The sequence below is a fragment of the Pectinophora gossypiella genome, chromosome 5 (assembly GCF_024362695.1).
Source record: "Pectinophora gossypiella chromosome 5, ilPecGoss1.1, whole genome shotgun sequence".
Taxonomy (NCBI): domain Eukaryota; kingdom Metazoa; phylum Arthropoda; class Insecta; order Lepidoptera; family Gelechiidae; genus Pectinophora; species Pectinophora gossypiella.
In genome coordinates, this window is record NC_065408.1 from 5,231,972 (window position 1) to 5,256,259 (window position 24,288).

Consider the following 24,288-nt stretch of genomic DNA (forward strand, 5'->3'; position numbering starts at 1 on the left):
CCCGCGATTGTATTCGTTCATTCAATAAATGTATCATTCGTTCGCTGCGTTGCTGCTGCGCCTGTCGCTCGCTCGCTCGCCTCAACGCCTGCCTCGTTCGCTGTGGTCGTTAGAACAGTGTTTATTTAGATGGCTTACCTTAGAAAAAAGTAGAAGGTACTAAATTTCTTAGTTTAAATCAGTAGTGGTATGAACAATGGTCGTGTGTGTAATTTCATCTGTTCCTAAGTTCGTCGTGCAATAGTGCAACAGGCTATTCGGAAGTCTCGGAGGGTTCGTGTAAACAAGAGAACTCAGGCAGGAATACCAAGATGCCCACGGACTCGGAGTGCGAGTGCGACCTGGTGTCGAAAGAGTGGCTGCTGTCGAAGCTGCGGTCGGACGAGAGGGATACGATCCTGATAGACTGTCGGGGCTCGAACGACTATGCCGTGTCGCACATTCGGTCGGCGGTGAACTTCTCGATCCCAAGCATCATGCTGCGGCGGCTGGCGGCCGGCAAGATCGAGCTGGCGTCAACGGTGCAGTGCAAGGAGCTGAAGGCGCGCATCGCACACTGCCGCGCGCAGGGCACGTTCGTGCTATACGGCGACGACGCGCGTCCAGACCCCGACTCCGTGCACGGCATCCTCCTCAAAAGACTCAAGCAAGATGGCGTGCACGTAGTCTGCCTCGAAGGTGAGCCTTCCCATTGTACACTCAGAAAGTTTTAAGGCTACAATTCCTCTACAGGACAACAGTTTTATGTAAGAATGTTCATTTACTGTGTATCAAGCATGAGTCACCCTTTGGTGATAAATCTTTATTTATTATCATAAGATACATTAATAGTCACTTACTGCTTGGGATTATTTCCCTATTTGTGTTTGCCTGAATATATCTACCTAATTGCTGATTAATTAAATGTAGGTATATATATTCTATGATTATTAACATTCTCGTAACTTTACTGGTTTATAAAATGGTTCAGTTACTGTAACCACCATCAGTTGGTGGCTCACATACAGCATTGAGCCACTTTCAATATTTGTCATTCATGTTTCTTGTTCTTCAGCCCCACTAAACTGATGCTATAACTCTCCTTATTAAATAGCAACCCCCTTTTAAATCCTCAAAGAGTAAAATCTTTAATTCAAAGAATACCTACCTGCCTACATTCAAATACAAATCTACATTTACCTTCATTTCTTAATCTTTATGAAATTGTAGGTACCTACATCAATAAATTCTACTTTTTAACTAGCAATTATTACTGTTAGGTATAGTAAATTGGCACAAACTGAAGTGGACATGCTACATACTGGTAACAATATTAGGTATTATAAAATAAAATATGTAATACCATAATAATTGCATTGGTCACATTTATAAATAATTGTTTAACTCATAGAAATATTTCTGGACAGTTTTCCTGGCAAACCAAATTAAAATTCATTTTTCCTTCTATGCATTAAACAAAGCAATAATAATCATTATGCAGAAATTGATGTTATCATTTTGACTACTAGAGCAAAAAATATTGGTGCTGCATTTCAAACAAGTTTAACATTTGTAGGTATTTACAGTGGAATGTAATATATTGTATTGTATTTCTTTATATTCCCACCAACTCCTATCAATGAGTTCAGAATGATTACCTAAGCTTGGTGCATAACATGATTATTGCCGAGCAACATTTCATAACACTTCATTCACAAAAACACTTGTTATTACTAGGTAAATTGATACAACACTTATTAACTTGTCTGCCTACTATAATTAATGTTTGAATGATTTATTCATTATCTATTTATTTATTTATTGACTTTCTATTGCTTTATTATTGATTTGTAATTTCCCAATGGCTATTTCAATTAACTTTGTCATCAGCCCACTGATATTTGTCACTACTAATAAAGTATTATGCCTACTACAATTATGAATGAATGAATGTTTATATTCATTGTTAAATAATAGAAGTAGCTTCTGCTTTGTTACACTATAGAGGTGGACGCAGAACAACTTCCACATTGATCTGTCCAAACATACAATGTAGTATAAAACATTTGGTAAAAGCAATTCGCGGCAAATTGCTATAGTTTAATTTAATGGGATTAAGTTGGCGAGGGGTTTAAGACCGCCGGAGGTCGGTAGTCGAGGCATCCGCCGCGAACGTGGGAGAGGAAGCCGGCTGCTTATTGTGCTCCTCAATGCGAGACGATAGATTATGATCGCCGCCGCGTCGCCGCGCGCCGCCGACCGGCGTCCGCGCATCGCGCTCGTTTGCGTTTCCGACTCTTGTTTTATTTTATGGGCTGTTAACAATACAACATAATGTAGGTATTATGTAAATACGCTTAGGTAACTGCGCTACGTTACTATTATGTAGTGAAAAATACAACGATACCTTCCAACTTCCAACGCATATTACCACTACTTCTAATAATAGACATTTGTAATTTGCTGAAATGAAAATCTTAATAGAGTAAATATAATATTTCAAAGAACACGTAAGGGAAAGGTCAAAACGTCACGTTTGTGTTGCTTGCGTAATTAGGCTCTCCATAACCCCCAGTAATACTTGCTTTGCAAGCTTTGTAATGAGATTGTTAAAGGAAAATTCTGTTAAAATTTAAACAGGCTGCTAGAACGTTTTAATATTACATGTTATAAATTAGCAACGGGCGTGTTTGTTTAGTAAATTATAATTTCTCTAATTCAAAGTGGGTGATCAAAGAGCGCAGGAAGCGTGTGTTACTTCGGAGCCGGCAGGCGAGCGGAAGAGCGCCGCAAAATTAATAAGTTCCCGTTTCACTCACGTCAGCCGCGTCCTGCCAATTCCATTTGATATGCTATGCCGTACAAAATAGATGGCTGCATCAACTAGCTACCCACAACAGGGACCAGCCATCGGATGGCAACCAAACAGCCTTAGGATGCTACCATATCATATTATTATACTACCACCGATAATAAAACAGGTATTAGGTACACCCGATAGTATAGTCGACTTAATCAAGTTGCACGCTCCCTCCGGCATTTCATAGCTTTTACACAATTTTTTTTTTAATAATCTATATCCATTTCCGATAACTCAAAGGAAATGAACGTACAAAACGCAAAAGACTGACCGGATACAGCACGTAACTAATGCTAGCTCGTGAAATTGACTACAAAGAAACGAATGATGCAAAACAATGTTAACAAACGTGGACGTTAATATAAGCAGTGGTATCGGACGAATGAAGATGGCCAGACTTTGAGATAATAGAGGAGCAGCCAGTGAACTGGCGTGCAGTATGCGTGCACCACTTATCGCTGGTGAGCTCGATCGTAAAATAAATAGCACGTGCGGCCGAATAACAGGATGTTGGCAGCAGCGCTCCGAATGTAAACTCTTGAAGCCCAACAGTCGTAATGGCGCAGGAAACGGCCTGCATCTGGCCGAGTGGCTCGCGAATATTGGATTACTCATAGAGGAAAACCAAACGAGAAAAGGAAGCGACTACGCATAATATCGTGAACCCGGATAGTCAGTCCAATAAATGCCGGGAAGCGATTTGTTTATGCCAAAACATAACGCAAATATTGTCTTAGTATGTACATGGTAATCTTTAAAGCTTAGAATGATTATCTAACCTTGAAAAATTGTTCTTCTTACTATACCTGTTTACTAGTTTACGTGACAAACACATTGATAACATCAAAATGTTGAATGGAGCGGCGAATAAATTAGGCAACATTTGAAGGCGTAACATTGGCATTGACAGTTTTTGCGCGCTGATGTAATTGTCCAATCCGCCGGCCATAGCCACAACACTACGCTACTCATTGTATTCTGATTTTATTTGACTCGTCGCGGTACAGCGATCTCCTATGTATTCCAGCAAAGGTCGTTTTGTAGGTTTTGTGTGGAATAAAGTGAACAGTTGGAAGTGATATTGATGTCGGGTCGGGGATCAACGCGGCGTTATGATACGGTTATCGGCGAAATTATCTCGGCGCGAGCGGCGCCATGCCTATTAGCTTGAAATCGAGCCCATCCTTAATTAGTTCAAAATGTATCGTCAGTTCGCTCTCTATTGGTCATAAATATCTCAACTTATCAAAACAATGGATCGTTATATTTAAGTTAAAGAAAGTAACGATCTTGTAAAGGTCAAACTGTTTCGCTTCACTAAACTTTCTTAAAAGTTTATTCTAATTATAGCCACCAGCTGCTTTTCTAAAGTCAAGGATTATTCCTAAAATATTAGTAATTAGAATTTTCTTTGAAGTAACGTTTTGTAAATTGTGGTTATTTTTGTCGGATGCCTGAACGGCCAGAAACAGCATCCAGTCCGGTCGATTCCAAGAAGCTGAATTCAGCAAATGGTATGACGTCAATGGGCTCCCGGAATCTCACGGAACATTATTCATTTATAGCCGTTTTATCACTATTGTTTTCTTAACACAAGATCTATATTTAAGCTTAGCAGCCGCGCCGGAAGGTGTTAAGGGTATTGCGAAGATAGTCTGATGAAATATTAATGTAAACCATCTCATTTACCTTTACTTGTTATCTACCAGAGATTTAGCGATCGATTCTCTCGTTAGTGTTCAGTCCCATGCAATTGACCTAGCTTCCCAGAGCATGGAGTCAATCGAGGCTCATGTGCAATAGTATTTATAAGTCGCCCACCAACCACACAAATTGGCTTAAATTGTCCCAACAGGCTTAATTAAAGTCTATTAAAGACCGTGTACAATTTACAACAAATTCAACTACTTTCGCCTCTAAGAACGCTTTGTTAATACTTGAGTAAATTAGCGAGGGCTGTCGCGTTGTGTTACACGTTTTATTGATTTTGCCTCATAAGAGTAGGTTTAAAGCGTGAAACCATACGTCGGTGGAATACCAGTAGGCCATAAACTATGAGCGAAGGCTGCCCGGACCCTGGTGTGAGCGTGCAAGGTTGTTGATACGTCGCGGGAAGGACGCCCGCAGGCCAAGGCCTCCCCCACACGCTCCCTCGCGCCTCCTCCACCGGCACCGGCCGCCCGGGACGCGCTTCCCACTCAATCCCACCAATCTACCTACCTAATATTTATTGTTTTTAAAATTTATGGTTTTCGCCTTGACTCGGTAACATTCGCCTTCTTTAAGTATCACTTAATGCGACGCGACGTGGACTTTCGACCCAAATGGAGTTTATGCATGTTATTTTTTATCGCTAGAGCACGGGTTAGGAACTGTCGTGGGTGAGGGCGCGGACAGTTAGACGAGTGCGGGTGGACTTATGTCACGTTAGCAATGTGTATGAGTGTGGGTGTAATGGGTTGAAGAATTCGATTCACTCTAGGGGCGAATTTAATGGAGTCCTTGTGAGCAAGGACGTTGCGGGGGTGTCGCGGAGCGCGGGTGCGGAGGGTTCATTGAGAGCGGCGGATGAATGGGCGCCGTGACTCATCGGATCGATGCAGCCGCCCGCGCCTCCCGCTCCCCGCCCGCGGCTGCGCCGTCGTCGCCTGAACCCCCTAAACCTGCCAAAATGGCCCAATTTTTATCTAACTTCGCCGTTTCACCTGACATATTGTTACTGTCAATAAACTTCCTTACAGTCGACAAACTGTCCAGCGTTTTTGTTAAGCTCGAGTCAGAGCTGCCTCGTTTCACTTTCAACAGAGAGAAACTTTGTTATTTGAAACTTGAAGGTCTTGATTCATTATTACCCTTTAGACGGTAATCCCTGTCCTTGGTGAATTGAGTTTTAAGGTTCTAACCATATTCTAGTTAGCGAAGTCAAGGTAAAACTCCCTATCTAATAGGGTTGATTCCCTAACACAATATGTTGTATATTTGCAACATTGTTCAGGATTTAATATCTAAACGGCTTCATTCCAATGGAGCTACCTAGGTCGAGTCTATAATAATGACATCTGCAACAACGGCGGGCCGTGTATTGAGTGGTGGATAATTATAAGCTGTCATCATCTGCACGTGATGGACATAATGGCGCTGAATGGGAGCGGCATTAGCATCACAATGGAGACTGCGAGGCAGGAAGCGGCGCAGGCGGCGGAAGCGCACCGTCCGATTGACGCACAACTAGCACCACTCGCACCCTGACAACCGAAGATTATTAATTTCCAACGTGCCCGCACTACAAACTGCCTCATAATCCACCAAAAAATATATCCGTTCAATTTGTAATTTGTCACGAAACACCGTCTTGCTCCAGCAGTCATCACAAGCGAAACCAACGCGAATGAGCCGGTTGCATGGGCCAGGCGCGGAGGTCTCTATGCCCACAGATATTTCTGTTAGTTAAACAAGCTTTACAATCGAGTTGATTATAATTTTGACGTAATTTACTTGGTTTAAGGCTTTATGAAATAAATGCTAAAATTCCGAAGGACGGTAAATCCTAAGATTTACCAAGTGATGGTGGTAAAAGTCCGAATTGTTCTTCGATAATCGTTCATTGCGAACTTTTACCGGCAGGAACATGGTTAATTTTAGGATTGACCGGTAAATCATCAGAGAATCTCAACAGAGAATATTACAACGACAAGCGGGTGGCTCTTAAATTAATGATGATGATGATGAACTGTATTTCGAGCTTTTACAGTAACGTATACAATGAGGCGAGTTTAATGATATAGACTTTTAAAACTTGCCTAAACAGCCCGCGCAGTTATACTCTCATGTCTGATTGCCCTCTTGATCCTTCAAGTGACTTTGAACAGCTCTCTGCCCGCACGCCACTTTACGATTACGCTCCATTCAGAAAGAATATCAATGAGGCGATACATTCATTGTTATGAATGAACGAAATAAAACTTTAATTTACGACTATCACGCGTGATGAGCGTGGCTCGTCTCTCGACAAACGTTTGTAGCCATTTTGTGAAATCAGCTACTTAGGTATCGCAATCGTGTGAAAAAATTGTAATCGATTGAAGCGAATTGGATTTATTACTCATTGTTGATGTGAATGAAATGTAATGTGTTTTTAATTTGTGTGAAATCGATGAAAGTTTGCACTTGTGACTCTTATTGGTGGCTAAACGTGTTCTGTTTTGGTCACAGGAGACTTCGCGGAGTTCCACCGCTCGTACCCGGAGTGGTGCAGTGAGGCGGGGGCCCAGCACGTGTCTCATCTGCCTCTCATGGGACTACGGTCAGTATACTTACGTTGATTATATTAATGACCATTTATTTCAGAAAAATGATAAAATGAGAAATGCCCGTATAATATAAAACCACTTATGTTGGCAGTTGGCTCATCTTACGCCGGTGGTACACAGTCGGGGGGATTATTCAGTAATACCTTTAATTTACACAATTTCATAAGCATTTTACGAATGTTCCCGAACACCCTTCTGTCCAGAAAACAGACGTTGAAAAACAATACATTGTCTGCTTGTTATCCAATACGACGTGAATACTGATGCGGTTTTGGGTTTCCTTATTATCAAAGTGCTGTAATTAATAAAAACAAGGGCAACAATGCTTCCCCGCGGGGCACTGGACCGGTTTAAAAGAATAAATGAATAAACTTATCCTGTAATATCAATGAAGTGATTCATTTTCGTTCCGCAAACTAAGCTCTGTGAAACAACGCGTTCGACGAAACTATAATTGGTCACATCCTCCGTTCGTCATGTCTTCGACATTTGAGACATCGGACGTACGTGGGCTAGGTGTATTGCACACTCGGTTACGTAATCAAAACTTATTGAAATCGTTGTCTTCAAAAAATTGCAAAGATTCGATCGATTTACGAAATGGTTTATCAAAACAAGATGAAAGTTGGACTTGAAATACGGGTATTAAAGAAAAGACCTAGTATTTCTCATGTCAAGGCCGTATCGGTATTTAAATTATACGATTGCCGATATGAGACCGTTACGAGTTGGTATCGTTTGATGAAAGCACAGGTAGCTGGTATCATAATGACGAGCATTAAGACCGCCGGTTTAATTGCGCCGACGAGGAAGGCGAGCACGCGTGGGAATCCGATTTCATGCGCGCGAGAGGTTTTCCTTAATAGACTCGCGGAGGAAAAAGCGGCATCCGAGCCTGATTCCGGCACGACTGGATACTTGGACAGCGACACCGGCTTTCTCAATACACCATCTTGATTCTTGACAAGCCACTTGATGAACTCTTTAATTTATCGTATACCAGTATTCCATGGGAACGCGCCGCAGAAAAACTAGCGCGCGATGCGGTTTCTACATTACGTCGTTATGTAAATCCGTTGAGAAATCTACAGTTTTACTTTTATGATGGAAATTATTTGGAGTTACAATGTTCGAACGACTTGGGCAACGGGTTTTCGTTGCAAAAGTTGTATTGGAATATAATAATTTTAAGTAGGTATCAGTAGGTTGTCGTCATGTTTTGTCATAAAAACAATCACACTTAAGAACCATTCAAGAAAACAACAAAAATATCCATTTAAGAAATGCTAATGACCCAGCCGGAAGTTACTATGTATATACATTATAAATGTAGATACGACTTGATATTTATAGAGGTGAACAGTTGAACTTTGATCACTGTGTGGGCTGAATAAACAAACGGATGGAAAAATCAATTCTCAGTATCCGCAGACAGGTTAGTGTCAGTGCGTTAGTCATATCTAGTTAGCGATGCTTTGTTGCCGGTGCCTCTAGTTACTGATAAACAATGGCACATAGTACTCATGTACCGTCTAATTGACCCTGCACGTGTGAATAGGTGTGTGGCGTTCGTAATAGCTCGTCAATGTCAAATATTCCATTCATATCGAGCAGTTTGTTCAGCCGGTGTCGCATGTTTAGAACGGCGGTGTTAACCGCACACATTTACACGGAGACGCTAACTTTTATGTCAGAATAGATCGGCTTGATGGTTCGTTAAGTTGCTGCTGTAGATCAAAGCCCGGCAACAGCGAACGTTCACGGCCAGCGTACCTAAAGTAAAGAAATTGCAACACAATAATGAGAATTCGCTCCGGCTGACGCATTGCAGGCGGCGCGTAAACCGTTGGTTAATAAACCCATTCATCATTTTTCATTCGTGACTACGAGTACGGCAGTTAGCTAACCGAGTTATCGGCATATTGCATTAGAGCCGGTGAAACCTTGGTATCGCGTCGCGCGCTTCGCGCTCAATGGGCCTCCATTCATACATCAGCCGAGCGCCGAGCGCCGAGCGCCGCTCACTCACTATTCACATTCAGTTTTTCGTACCAGTTTCAAACGCTGTTATTTGTAACGTTAATGTAATACCGACAACTTCATAATGAGCACATTACGCCAACACTAACCGATATCGTCATTAACGACGGAATACAATGTGATTTATATGAGAAGTCCGCTTCAACTCTTTTATTTGTGGAATTATTTGGTAAAATCGCCTCCCCGCGCCTACGCGGGGTAGGCACACTGCTCCCTCTCACGATATCGCTTCTGTCTGAAGTATCTATAAATAGCAACGTTCAAATGTATGGTGTAAATGTAATGACGCCTACACGCCGCCACCGGCGTACATTCATATGAAGCAAGTGGGTAAGCCCGATCGTGATATCTGATGTCATATAATGTACATTGTACATGCTCTGAATTGGGAGAAGTACCTATCGAATAAAGTAGGCACAAGTGTTACGTAAGAGCGAGGGAGAGAACGGTTTTCAGTCAGGTACCGCCTACGGTCAAATTTGCGTAGGCAGTTTGTTCTGCGGCATGTGGGCGCCGGGGTTAACAAATGGTTAGGACCTTAGGGCCGTCCTTGCCTCGCAATAGGGTAACGTTTTTAAATCTCAACAAAATAATACAGTCAGGGTTTCCACGAAACAAAGCCAGCCATTACCTCATGTTCAAGTTTTAACCAAGTCACTCCATTTACATCGAAAATAAGTGTTGCCGTGTCTAAACGATCCCCCAAAGATATAATTCTCGATATAATTTTGGTTGATATTATAACGTTGATTCCTAACGGGTAACTAAATATAGAAACCATTGAATTCTTGAGATGAAAATAAAGTAGCTACTGATTTGTTTACGGAGTAAATGGATTATAAAGAAAGCGTGGGGGTGTGTGGGTGCTTCGGCATCGCGAAATAACCACTCTAAGTAATTAGACGGGGCCTTTGGTGGCCATATGTGACCGTAAGTGGGTGTAGGCGAGCAGGCGGTCAGCGGATGACCAGCCCTCGTTATAATGGCATTCCGAGCGGTGGCCCTGACATTTGGCGTCACTCTGCTATATTTCAGACTTAATTAAAGGCATAAATCTTATCGCGGGCCGTGACGCGGTCGATGTTATCAAACGCCGGTGGTGTTGACTATTGTGCACGCGCGGTGTTTGGCGGCGGCGGCGGTCACGCGATGAGACCTCTTAATCTGAATGTTGTGACGTCACAGCCTAATCGAATAATATAACAAATAATATAATATAACCTTTCATCTTGAAGGTCTAATTGCAAACCACGAGTATGTTTTCAGAATGTCGTACTATTTTATATAATGCTACTATGATTTTTGATGCCAGCACGTTACTCAAATAAGGACTTAAACATATACATCGTAGACTTGGTTGCGTGACGGAGTTCAGGTTGCGGTATTAAAAGAATTCCCAGTTCGTCCTGTCTCTCGAGTCAAGTTAAGCCACGTTAAGCGCATTCCGGCGCTTTCTCTGAGAATTCCAAGAATGTCATTGTGAGTGATGGTGACCTTCCGAGATCCTGGTGGCCGTGGGTTATCGCCAGTGACGTCATCGCGTCTGACGTCAACCAGTGCGGCTCGCGTGAGTTCATTCACGAATTTATCCGACCCACGGTCATGGGCGACTATAAGCAACATCTCGCACTATACTCGCTAATAGACGTAATACTGGTCGACCACTGAACAAAAAATGAAGCGGTCAAATGCTTGACCAATTGACACTTCAATCATATCTTTCTCCTATTTTAAAAATCACATACAGCTAGCCCAAAAATAGTAAATCCGTGATAACCCTGTTCGGATATCGCGTGACTTGCATCGTGGTGTCACGGGTTTGAATCCCGGTTCGGACTGTAAACCACTGAATTCAACTTTATGAGTTTAAATTCATGTTTAATTCATAGATATTCTCCCCTCGATCCTCTTTTACACGGGACTTAAACATAGCTGGCGATGTCTGGGTGTGTAACTTCGGCCTACGCGTTCGGGTATTCAGGCATGATGCTGTTATGTTTTATAAGTAGTCCCTTCAAATATACCCACGTCCACATCAAATGACTACTTTTCAGGGATTGGCGTTCGCTTCACACAACAACAGCACAATTCGACTCTTCTACGGCGAATGTGCTTAGAACAAAGACAGTAAATGTAAAGAATTGTTCACATTACTGCTACATGATTGAGAGAATGACCTTTTACTGTTATGGATATACGATCTATTTGCAAATTCTTTTCCTGTTATTTTCCAAATCGAGAAGTTGAACAGCCAAATACCTACTTAGTGCAACGCTTGAGACTCTATTATAATACCAACTGAGAATGTTGTTATTTTTTTTTGGTTATCCAATTTCGCGTGTTTCCGGCTCGAGTGTTAAGTGACACTCCGTCGAGGCTGTATATCTCAAAATAGAGCGGCGGTAAGTTAACACCTCGCGCATGTAGGTGCGAGCAGAGACTGGCCTGCGACCGGTGACCTCGACACACTTGCTATAACACAATAACTCGCGACCACTCGCGCATCTCAGCGGCACAGCTCAAACCAAATAAAGGACACACTCCTTTGTTCGGCGACTAAGCTCGTTAAAAGTCCTGCGAGGATGGGACTAGCCGTTAAAAAAGCGTCCCTTACAGGCGGTCATTGGCAGCGGGCGGCGCGGGCGCGGGCGGGTGCTCGGGCCGCATTCCTGTGCGCCGGCGCAGCGCACTCGCACCACTCGCACGCCCACACGCACCGGCTCTACACTCCGCGCTTTGCTAGCCGACCGGTTCGAGGAGGCCTCGTCACACCTTATTCTCCCGCTTGTTATGCGCCTCCGTAATTTGATCGGCTCTGCTAACTTGAGGAGGCAGCGCTCGCCCATACATAGGAGTTGTTCATTAATAACACGGTCGGCCGTGTCACGGCTTCCGGCCGCTCGCGCCCACCTCACCCATTCAAATAAGAATTAAATTCGCACGGAGTCGTTGTCACTACATTACACAATGCTACTCTACTATTACTATGAACGCCTTTAATAAAACCGCGTCGATTGTTCCAGCCGAGAAAATTATGTGAACCCGCCGACACATTCTTGATCCTTGTCCTTGCATTGAATTTTATGGGATCAGTGATCGTTAAAATTATCTTCTAGCTATTTTAAAATATATGTAAGCATATTAGGTTTTGCAATAAACTTTAATGGACTGGTAATACCGATTAAGAAAGAGCGAGTCAGCATTGTACGGGATACTTATTATGTTCTACCTTTAATTAAAATGTATCTAAACTTGACCAAGTGAAGTTTGAATAGGTGTTCATTATCATTTTACTATCGAGACGTAAAATGATAATGAACACCTATATATATCATTTTACTAATGACAACTTCATGACGGTGATCAGTGTATACGCACCAACTATGGACGGGGGTGATGATAGGAAGGCCAAGTTTTACGAAGAGATCGCGCAGCTCCTCTCTAGGATTCGTCCTAGTGAGCAGGTATTAATGCTGGGTGACTTTAACGCGAGAGTCGGTCGTGATTTCGAGGCTTGGCCTAAGGTCTTGGGAAGACATGGTGTTGGTAAAATGAACAGTAACGGCCAATTGTTACTATCGCTATGTGCCCAATTCGAACTGGCTATTACTAACACTATGTTTAGGCTTCCTGCCAAATACAAGACCACATGGATGCACCCCAGGTCCAAGCACTGGCACCTGATTGACTATGCCATCATAAAACAGACAGACTTCTCCCAAGTTCACGTCACTCGTGTTATGAGAGGTGCTCACTGCTGGAGCGACCATCGGCTCGTATTGACGAAGCTTAAGCTCCGTTTGCATCCTCCTCGCAGATCTCGAGGAGTGAAACCTGTGCGTCTGAACGTAGATAGGCTCCAGGATCCAGACACTCAGGAGAAATATGCTCAGGCAATCAGTGCCACGGTTCGGACACTAAATACAGAAAGTGGTGATCCTCTAACTGAATGGCAAAAGCTCTCGTCGAAATTAGTCGATATTGCGTCAGACACGGTAGGTGTAACACGCAGCCGCTATAACGACTGGTACGACGATAACGACGAGGTGCTGACCGAGGCAATTAGGAAACACCGAGCACTCTTTCATCAGAGTCCTGGCCGGCAGACGGAGCAGGTCAAGAGTAGCGGTACTCAACTACGAAGGTTGGTGCGGGAGGTGAAGGACAGGTGGTGGCTTGACAGGGCTAAGCGCATCCAGTGGCTTTCCGATACGAACCAGCTGGGTGCATTTTACGGTGAGGTGCGTAAGCTTATTGGGACGACACCTAGATGCAACATCCCACTTAGATCTCAGGACGGCTCGATGCTGCTTACCAACAAGCAGGATGTACTCAATCGGTGGAGGGAGCACTTCAACAACCTGCTTAATATTGATAGGGCTGCAGACTTGCAGTTCATCAATTCCATACCATCGCTCCCCACCACAAGTGAGCTGGACGCTCCATTGGCGCTGAACGAAGTTGTTGCTGCTATTAAGCAGCAAAAGAACGGGAAGGCGTGCGGTATTGACAATGTACCCGGTGAACTGCTGAAATACGGAGGTGAGGAACTGCATGTCACTATCTTTAGACTGTTCTTGCGTATGTGGGATGAGGGGAGCGTGCCTGCAGACTTTAGTGTCTCTCGCATTTGCTCCTTGTATAAGAACAAGGGAGACCGCTCAGACTGCAATTCCTACAGGGGCATATCTCTTCTGTCTTCACCGGGGAAGGTCTTTGCTCGCGTTCTATTAAATCGCCTAGTGAAGCTAAGCGAAAACATCTTGCCGGAGACACAGTTTGGCTTCCGACCTGACCGAGGCACATGTGAGGCCATTTTCTCTATACGGCAACTTCAGGAGAAGAGCAGAGAGCAAGGTCAACCTCTGTATCTTTGTTTTGTTGACCTAGAAAAGGCCTTTGACAGTGTGCCTCGTGAAGCTCTGTGGATGGTACTAGCGAAACTGGGATGCACGGACAAGTTTGTGAGGCTAATTCGACTCCTGCACGATGGCATGCAATGCTGTGTCAGTATGGGGCGCGATCAATCGAAATACTTCGGTGTTACTTGTGGCGTCAAGCAGGGATGTGTTCTGGCGCCGACTCTTTTCGCCCTTTATTTTGCGGTTGTAGTTCGGGACACCTTGCAAACTCTGTCCGAAGGCGTCCGTCTTCGCTTTCGTACCGATGGCGGTGTTTTCAATCTGGCCAGACTAAAAGCCTACACCAAAGTGTCTTACACCACCATCACGGAGATAATGTACGCAGACGACTTGTGTTTCGTGGCGGAATCCCCGGATGGTCTGCAACGGCTTATGTCGGGTCTCTACGAGTCATGTCGTCGATTTGGCCTGAAAATCAGTATCAAGAAGACCGAAGTCATGGCTCTGGATACACTGAGTGTCCCTATCGACGTGGTGCTCGGCGGGGACTTGCTTAAGCGGGTAGACAAGTTCAAATATCTGGGGAGCACGATAACGTCTAAGTGCCGCCTTGACGATGAAGTAAACAGTAGAATTGGAGCCGCTGCTGCTGCATTTGGTAAACTTCGCGCCAAGGTGTTCCGTTCGCACGAGATTAAGCTACATACCAAGGTGTCTGTGTATACGGCGATCGTCCTGCCAAATCTCCTGTATGCCTCCGAAACCTGGTGCCCGTACCGCAAGCACATCCGCATGTTAGATAGGTTTCATCTCAACTGCCTCCGTAACATCTTAAACATTCATTGGTACGATCGTGTTCGAAACACTGAAGTCCTGCGACGTGCGAATGTTGGAGGCGTTGAGGCCTATTTGATGAGGCGGCAGTTGCGGTGGTGTGGGCATGTCTCCCGTATGTCTAATGACAGAGTAGCAAAGCGCATCTTCTACTCGGAATTGCAAGAGGGCAAGCGGAAACAGGGCGGCCAACTCTTGCGGTACAAAGATGTGCTCAAACGCCACATGAAAGGATGCGGCGTGGCCCCATCGCGGTGGGAGATACTGGCCCAGGATCGGCCGCAATGGAGGCATACTGTGAACACCAAGGTGTATGGCTTTGAACAGAAACGTCGGGAAGAGCTTGATTTGAAACGCGACGAGCTGAAGGCCCGACCATCTGCGGCCATAACTTACAACTATATCGGAGGTGTGCTGACGTGCAGTGAATGTGGCCGTACATTCGCTGCTAAGATCGGTTACGTCAGCCATATAAGAGCGCATCTTAGGCGTTCCTAGATTGGAGACTTGTCGCCATGGCCGAATACGGCTGGATGGATATATATATACTATCGAGACGACCAAGAACATTTTCATTTATCTTTTGACGTGCAAATTATCGTAATTGCGATGACACGATAGTGCTAAGTCTGTAAATCCTAGCTGTTGTCCGAATTACGATATGTCCCCGCATCCTTGCGCCAGGAGCCGGCGCCCACGCTGTACCTTCGTAAAATCAAACGAAGTAGTGTCGTCGTCATTATCAGGTCGGCGGCGGCGGCGTGGGCGGCCGGCTGAATGGACACGCCGCTCCCGCCGCCCACGCTGCTCCACAGCGTGCATACTATACCACATCACCCGCTGCCCACTGATTGCCCACTGGAAATAATTATCTTGATAACGACTCATGTGACACTGATCCGATTTGCTGCCCATTCAAACACGCCGGAAATTTCCATTGACACGAACCCTCAGTTTGAACCGTTTTCATGTAAATGGCCCACAAAGGTAGCGGACTCGATGGGCGTGTATTAATTCAGTCCGGCATAGTAGGTAATGTGAATGGTAGGCGCGAGTGCATTATTATCTCCGATTGCGATGCAATTGACCGATATAGGTGCCGGATTCAACTTTAATAGATTACTTTCGTTCGAGTGGGAATCGATAGCTATTCCATATTTATAACATGCGAGCTCCTCGCACGACTGAGTCATGACGCTGCAAATAGTTATGAAATCTGAAATAAGTACCAACCGTAATGGTGATAGCGGAGCAAAGTAGAATCTAAAAGAGAAATATTTATTCTACGTAGGTATCATCGTAGGACGATTCTATTACACGAGCCCAAGTCGTGGAGCAGAACAAATCGTAAAGTGTGTGGGCAGGTAAGTTCGCATTTGCATGAAAAGTTAGAGATGAGGCGAGACGCGGCGGAGCGCCTGTCGGCCGGCGGGGGGACTGCGACAGCGACGGGCGATAGGTGACACCTCGGCATGCGCTCGCCTAATTTGATCGCTTATAAAACGGCAAACAGAAATGAATGACGGCTGGACCATCGAGAGGGTGAATTTGGAAAAGTGTCGCGTGGGAGGAGCGGCGTCGGCGTTGCGCGGGGGCGGCGCGTGGGCGGCCATTCAGCCGGGGGTGCCGCCGGGGCGGGCGCCGGGGGCAGGTGAATGGGCCCCCTCCCCATTGAGCCGCATCGATCGCCGCCGCCGCCGCTGCGGCCCACACGGCACGCCGCCGTCACGTGATTGATACTAAACGCATTAACTATGTTTAATAGACACAAGCTCTTATTGGATTATCTTGTTCATTAGGTTTCGTTCGAGCGACCGATGAATGATGGCCGTTGATTATTGACTTGGGTTCGGGACGTTTCCTCGTGTCGTCCGCAGGTTGTTAACGATGGCAGAGTAATGCGTCACATTACGAAATAGGTTATTACGGATGGACGGAGTCGTATAATCCCATACTATAACCTAAAATAATCGTACCTACACGAAAATTCATTATGTTATTGGGATGATGGTTATGTAAGTGGCATAACAGCAGTGTCGTAATGGGATAAAGAACAACTTTGTTGAACGTTTGTTCGCAATGTGCTGTTTGCCTTTGGTCGTTAATATTACGACATCTTAGCGGTCATTACCGTGTTTATGTCTAATGTACATATAGACATTGTAGCTAGGTAGTTCTACACACAATGTAACTCATTTTATATCGTCATTAATGTTGAGGCCATAAACGGGTGATAAGAATAAACAAGTAATTGAAAATTATATAAATAATTTAATTAATTTTATTTTTATTATTTATTTAAAAGGTACACACAACAGGTAACAATCATGACATGCGAAAATAAAAGGTTACAGATGTGGGTAATAACTAGATTGAAACCCAAAACGTGTATACACGGCATGGTTAGGAAATTTTGTAACGTGAGGTTAGTTGCAGTTAAATGCTAAAAAGTGGTTAATTACTAAATAACAACAAAATAAAACAAGGAAAAAAAAAGTGAAAAGAAACATTCCATCTCGGAGGGCAAGCATGGTATGGCGTGGGCAATTCAAAAATATGTATTTTTCAGTAGATAACATAGTTACATTTCGAATCGTCATATTTTACATAATAAACGTCTCGTCCGCCTAAAACTACTGCAGCTTCTCACAACCTGTATAGCCGGAGAAAAGAAGCTGCAAGAAAAACCTCGGCATAGGGCCCTAGACGTTCTTTTAAAAATAAACATAAAATATTCTTATACAATTTAGTTACCTATTTGGTTGGCATTACTTTTCAGACAGTTAATCCTATGCATTTATGTCTTCTAGATAATCACTAAAAATAATGAACTTAAAAAAAAAGGTTAATACGATCTACTTTGAACCGGCGTGCGTGTATGAAGCGATTGATGAATGTGGAGGAAGCAAGAGAAGTGTGTCAGGATCGAAGCAAATGGAATTCTATAGCCTCTGCTTACCCCGGTGGGAAATAGGCGTGAGTTTATGTATGTATGTAAATAAAATAACAAAAGTTATTGTAACCCCAATAGACAACCCTGTTGGTCGCATAGACTACCTCCACCCTACATCGTCGCCCGTTCGGAAAGACCCGCTCGGTATTGTACCTACAACTTCTAGGAAAAGGTCTTAAGGATATAAGTCTTGAGGTAGATCGTGACGCTAGACCTTTCCGACTAGTCAAATCAGTTACTTTTTACTTAACGTCAAAACACGAACACGACCATAGGTAGGTTTTTTCACTTCAACATTATGGTAGCTATAAGCTCGTAAGCTGTCGTCTGGTGATTCTTAATTAAAAAGGCATTACAGGTCTTAATTATGTCTGTATATCTATCTCTACAAGCTCACGACTATATCCCAATTGGGGTATTCAGAGCTATATACATAAAATACTTTACATCACAGGCCCTCTATTACATAGGACTTATACCATCGAGTAGGTAGTAACGTATAGAACGGCAACTCTCCACTCCTCACCAGCGGCTGAGCTAGGTTTACCTAACCCCCCTCGGCCTTAGTTTAGTCTTCGATCGTATGGGATGTCAAAATTCTCACAAACAGATGCGCATATACGATAACGTCAATGTGTAGTGTCTGTGTAAAACGAGGGTTTTGTATGAAGTGTCCGATGTGTGGGTGTCTGGCGACGAGTGGGTGTGCATGTGTTTACTACACCTGTTCCTACCTCTTTGGGGATACAGGCGTGATGCTAATTTGTACACGTTGAACTGCAGGTCCCTGCGCATCTCAGGGTCGGGGTGCGAGGACGCGTTGTCATCAGGCTCGTCGTCGGAGTGCGAGGACGCGGGCCCCCACCAGCAAGACTTCCCCGTGGAGATCCTGCCCAACCTGTACCTCGGCAACTCCACCAACAGCGAGGACTGCGACGCGCTCGCCCGGCACAACATCAAGGTCAGTACACCATCATCACTATGTTAAGAGCCTTTAAGAGGTGTAGCAATCTCCATGCTACTTTTTTATAGAATAATAGGGCAGTGTTTTCCCTCTTGCTTTCTATCCCGCAGTCATATAAATGACAGAGTACTATGTATGTTATATAAATAAATGCATAATAGTGGTACATATGTGTTTCCAGTACGTGTTGAACGTGACCCCGGACCTGCCGAACACGTTCGAGGCGGCGGGCGGCGTCAACTACCTCAAGATCCCCATCGCCGACCACTGGAGCCAGAACCTCGCCGTGCACTTCCCGCAGGCCATACGGTTTATTGGTCAGTACGGTCACGATTAATATGTATACACTTTGAAACCATGTCACATTAACTTTTGTGACAAATTAAACCGTAAGTCTTATTAAATGTCAAATATGATAGTGCGACGGGGTTCTAAAGTGTTTTTTACAAAATAACAACGGAGGCGTTAGCCGGGCTAACCTTGAAATGTTAGCTGTTACTTTTTAAGTATACCTGGTTTTCTTATACCAAGATCTGAATGTGATATTTCAAAAGGCGCTTACGTGGTTTTCACTACAAGGCGACAATACGCTTCCCTAGCTTGAAGGTTTCTCTCGGACATAAGGTTGCCTAATGATGTTTTCTTTTACTGTTAATCATCCAGAGTATTATAAATTCGAAAGTAACTCTGTAGTGAAAGATCTCCCAAATATTAAATAAATAAATATATATGTTACCTTTTCACGTTTAAACCGCTGAACCGATTTAGATGAGATTTGGTACCGAGACAGTTTCAGTCCCAACTGGGCACCCTCAAGCATGTTGTCTTAAACGTTGTACTGGGTGAGAGCCTTCAGCGTTCCCCATTTGTCCGTCCAAGTAGTTAATGCCATCTGCGGCAAATCTACAATAAGACACGTCAAAAAGAAACTGTTTCAGTGGTTTCTATCTCGGAAATTACCCCCTCGGATAGAAAATAATAATGGGGGGTTGAAAAAAACGTGCGCGCAATAACCGAAGTTCCCGCGGTCAAGGTCGCGGGCGGAAAGCTAGTATAAGATGGGACTCCGAAGCACGCGGCAGACGAGACGGCACTGTCGGAATCCTGACTGCATAATACTTACCAAGTCCTGCTGTCGCGTCACCGCCGCGCGCTTCTGACCGCTCCTTTATAGTTGAAACTTGGACCTAATAAAATGACATCTATTCTATGTACAACAATAATTCCACCAATGAAATTATTCAAGTTTATTGCGTTGATTTTAACTGATATCTTCAGATTTTCACGAGACTTGTGTATCGGTGTCATACTTTTTATTGATGCTTGTCGCCTACGTGTTGCAGAGGAGGCGATGTCGGCGCGGTGTGGCGTGTTGGTGCACTGCGTGGCGGGGGTGTCCCGCTCGGTGACGGTGACGCTGGCGTACCTGATGCAGCGCCACCGCCTGTGCCTGCGCGACGCCTTCGAGCTGGTGCGCTCGCGCAAGACCGACATCGCGCCCAATTTCCACTTCATGCGGCAGCTGCACTCCTTCGAGCGGGACCTGGGCCTCCACGAACACAGCGCCAGCCTGAGTAAGGTCTGCATTGTATCTACTCACCCGCCGCTTGCGTTCAGCCCGCTCGATAAACGTAGCTTCGACGCGCTGGACCCAAACGACGTTTTTAGTCACACCCCCTTGAAGCTTTAGATTTATATTTGAAGTCACGTGATCGTAGTACGACTCCTCCAGGATGTCGAAGCATGAAGTGATAAAGATCAGCAAACATACACTTCTCATCAAAAAAATCGAAACACCTTGCAAGTTTACGTTTTGTCAGGATTATCAGAAAAATGTGTACATTTAGGAATAAATGTTAAATGTCGTTTAATAGTGAGTAATATGAGCTTATCAAATCTTAATGTTAATGTTCTAAATTTAAATGAATTTTTCATAGGTTTCGTATTTTGTTAAATGAGTCATTTTTATTCCGTATGGAGTATAAAGGAAATGGATAAAACAACACACGTAAATGAAAAAAAAAAAGCTAAAAAACGTTTATTTAATAACTTGTATTCCCTCCCCGAGCTCTAATTACTGCTTCCATACGGTTCTTCATCGATCGGATGAGAGTCACGATCACATGCTGTGGTATATTGTCCCATTCCTCTTGGATTGCATCTTGCAGCTGGCTAAGTGTTTCTGGGGCAGGATCTCTTGCTCGAATTCGTCTCTTTAATTCATCCCACAGATGTTCAATGGGATTCATGTCCGGGCTTCTTGCTGGCCATTCCATAATAGAGATATCGACTTCGTTAAGATAATCTCGTACGACGCCCGCGGTGTGAGCCCTAGCATTGTCGTGCATGAATATGAAGCCGTTGCCAATAAAATGTGCATAGGGCATCACATGAGGCTCGAGACACTCTTCGACGTACCGATGACAGTTTAGTGCAGGCAGACGTGGCCCAGACACGAAAGCAAGCTCTGTCTTACCGTCGGCGCTGATTCCTCCCCAAACCGTCCACGAACCGCCACCATAGCTGACCTTTTCTTCAATGCAGCATTGTGCATAGCGTTCTCCGTCTCTTCTGTAGACCTTGTTCCTTCCGTCGTTACCATACAGCATAATTTTACACTCATCAGAAAAGAGAACTTTGCTCCACTGTAGGTATGACCAATTTAGGTGCTCACGTGCAAAGTTAAGGCGCGCTCTTCGATGGTCTGCAGTTAATTTCGGCCCATTTGCTGGCTTATGCGGTACCAGTCCACGATCCTTCAACCTTCTTCTAATTGTAGAGTCACTTACAGCCACCCTTCGTACAACACGAAGCCGCTGCTGCAGTTGTAAAGCGTTAAGGCGTCGATTTCTTAAAGAAGTTGTTACAATAAATCGATCATCTCGCTCAGAAGTGACCCGATTCCTGCCAGATCCTGAACGGCGCGTGAACAAACCAGTCTCCCGATAACGTTTATAGACTCTATGAACAGATGACAGGCTTAGATGCAGTCTTGCAGCCACAACACGCTGACTAAGGCCAGAATCCAGCAATGCCACAACTTGGGCGGCTTCTGTGGGCGAAGTATCCATACGTTTTAGAAAAAAAAACCTTTTTTCAGACGTCCCAAAGTCACAGTATTGAAATAAAAAACAAAAAGTTTAAGGATAGGCGCCAATTTTTAGTTTTTAAACGCTAAATGTACTCCAACCCTAAACACACATTTGTCTCAAAACAGTGATTCATTTCGTTTATAAGATAAACAAATGAAATTCTAATTTTGAATTTAGAATTTTCGCTTATTACTGTAATGGCCAAACTGCCAGCTATACATTTATGTATTTTTTTTCATCGTATGAATTCTTTTTTGTGTTAAATTCGGACAGAAACAATGAAAACGGAAGTGTTTCGATTTTTTTGATGAGAAGTGTAGTTCATAGTTCGCAACACGTATGGGCGGGGGCATGGATACAGAGCGCCAAGTGATCGCATAGTACCAACTACGCGTGTAGAGTAGTTGTGCATGTCAAGATCCGATCGAGTCGATTAGGCGAGCTGACCCAAAAGGCGCTCAGTAGCCTCATCCGCCCCGCGTCGGAGGTAGAAGTAGGTTCACGTGATGTAGGGTAGCGGCGCCCCCGAGAGGCCCGTGCGGCCAGGCGGGCGCTACAGCTTCGGTGTTGCAGGTGCTGGCGGCGCTGGGCGGTGAGCTGCGCGCGCCGGACTCGGGCGTCAGCAGCGTGGGGTCGGCGGGGGGTGGCGGCGGGGGGGCGGCGGGCCCGGCGGGCGCGCGGCCGGCGCGGGGCGGCGCGTCGCCCGACTCGGGCATCGAGTTCGACCGCTGGAGCGCGGCCCGCGACACGCCGCAATGACAGTTCTTCACCGCGCCCAGCGAGCGCCGCGACTGAGCGCCCCGCGGCCGTCGGGGCCCCGGAGCGTAGGCTTAAGTGAAAATACATATTCGTAAGTCAATTTTATAAGTTTGATAACTAGGATATGGATATGCATTCCCGAATCTATCTTCCCCGATGCTATGCATTTGTCTATTTTGAATACGATATATTTTGGTTGTTCGACTTTCCCCGGCTAGATTGCGTCGTCTCCTCCGTGAGGATATTGTTAAAATTGAAAAGGAATAAAATATGTATATTTTTTCATAGAAGGCCGCCCGTGCGGCTACCACAGGGCTTCTGACGATTCTTCCATTGTTGTTGATATAATTTGTATTGTATGGTAGCGACTAGTGGAGTGAGAGGTGTGAATGTGATATACGTATAAGTATGTAGTGCTAATTGATAAAATATAATTATTTACAATTTGTAACGATACATTGACCACTGAAACATTGTTGCTACTTGGATTTTATTTGTACGAGTTATGATATTGTAACTAAGAGTATATTCTATCGTAATATAGACAAAATGAAAATGTTACACTTTATTTTTCTATCGACCTTCAGCAATCTCCGCAAGGAGTGAAGTGAACGCGCCACGCGGTGCTACACTGTCTGCTTGCATGGTGTGAGACATTCTCAAATGAGTATTTTTGTATGAATTATATTATAACAATAAATTAGATAGTTACATTATAATGAACAATAGACAAACTTTAATAGATTATTACTTTGTAGACAATGCAAATAGGAGGGTAAGTTAAATATTTCCATTGGCATTTATTGTTATCTGTCTAAGAGTCATATTCAGTTTCACCCACTGTATTGTAAACAAGTGGCAAGCTTTAACGTTAAGTATTGAAGTATGTTATTATGAGAACATAGTAAATTGTTACGAAGTGTAAATTTGTTGTAGAAGTAAGGTTTATATTGAGATTCTGCTTCCTGAACATTGGATGCCAACTTTAGTATGGAGCACTGATAAAATTATAAAAGCATGTGGAGGACGCTATCGTGTTGCGGCGCCACTCATTACCGTGCACTCGGTTTATACGTAGATATTGTTCGCACGTACAAGTTTAGGTGGAAGTTCCTCAATTAATTTGGTACATATTCTATCTTTATGTACACATTAGTTGCACTCTATTGAAATTTTTATATTTGTAGACGTAATCTAATAATAATTGTAATTATAGTGCACAAAGTGAATGATGGCCAGTTGTGAGGGGCCGCGCGTGCGCCGGGTGGGGAGGGGTGACGCCGTGCCCCGGTCACGCTAACAACATGTGTTTGTACATAATTTAATCGTAACACTTCTGTTTAAATTGTAACATAAATACATGTTGTACAATGTACATGTTTTACAAATCTTTTTAGTGCTTTCCTAAAAGTACCTAAAGCCACACGGCTCACGTAATATTAACCTCAAAACAAATATAAACACTGTTAATTGATTCTGGAGTTTGCTTTCGTGTCCCTATCGTCAATAAGGATAGAAGGATGTATGTCCTTTGCATGTTCACTGAATGAATATGCATGCACTTTTAACTGTTATGTAAAAAAAAATATACTTAAAGAAGAATTTTGGAAACGAACCTACGAAGGTAAGGTAAAT

General features: G+C 44.1%; 1 protein-coding gene across 1 annotated transcript; it reads left to right on the forward strand.

Annotated features, from left to right (window-relative positions):
* Positions 1 to 27: 27 nt before the first annotated feature.
* On the forward strand, positions 28 to 24,127 carry LOC126366675 (dual specificity protein phosphatase Mpk3-like). Its single transcript, XM_050009879.1, is given in 7 exon segments — positions 28 to 678; positions 7,052 to 7,142; positions 18,622 to 18,799; positions 18,984 to 19,119; positions 20,146 to 20,381; positions 22,468 to 22,554; positions 22,557 to 24,127. Coding segments are annotated over 7 exon segments (1,287 nt in total). The 5' UTR covers positions 28 to 311; the 3' UTR covers positions 22,749 to 24,127.
* The last annotated feature ends 161 nt before the right edge of the window (positions 24,128 to 24,288 follow it).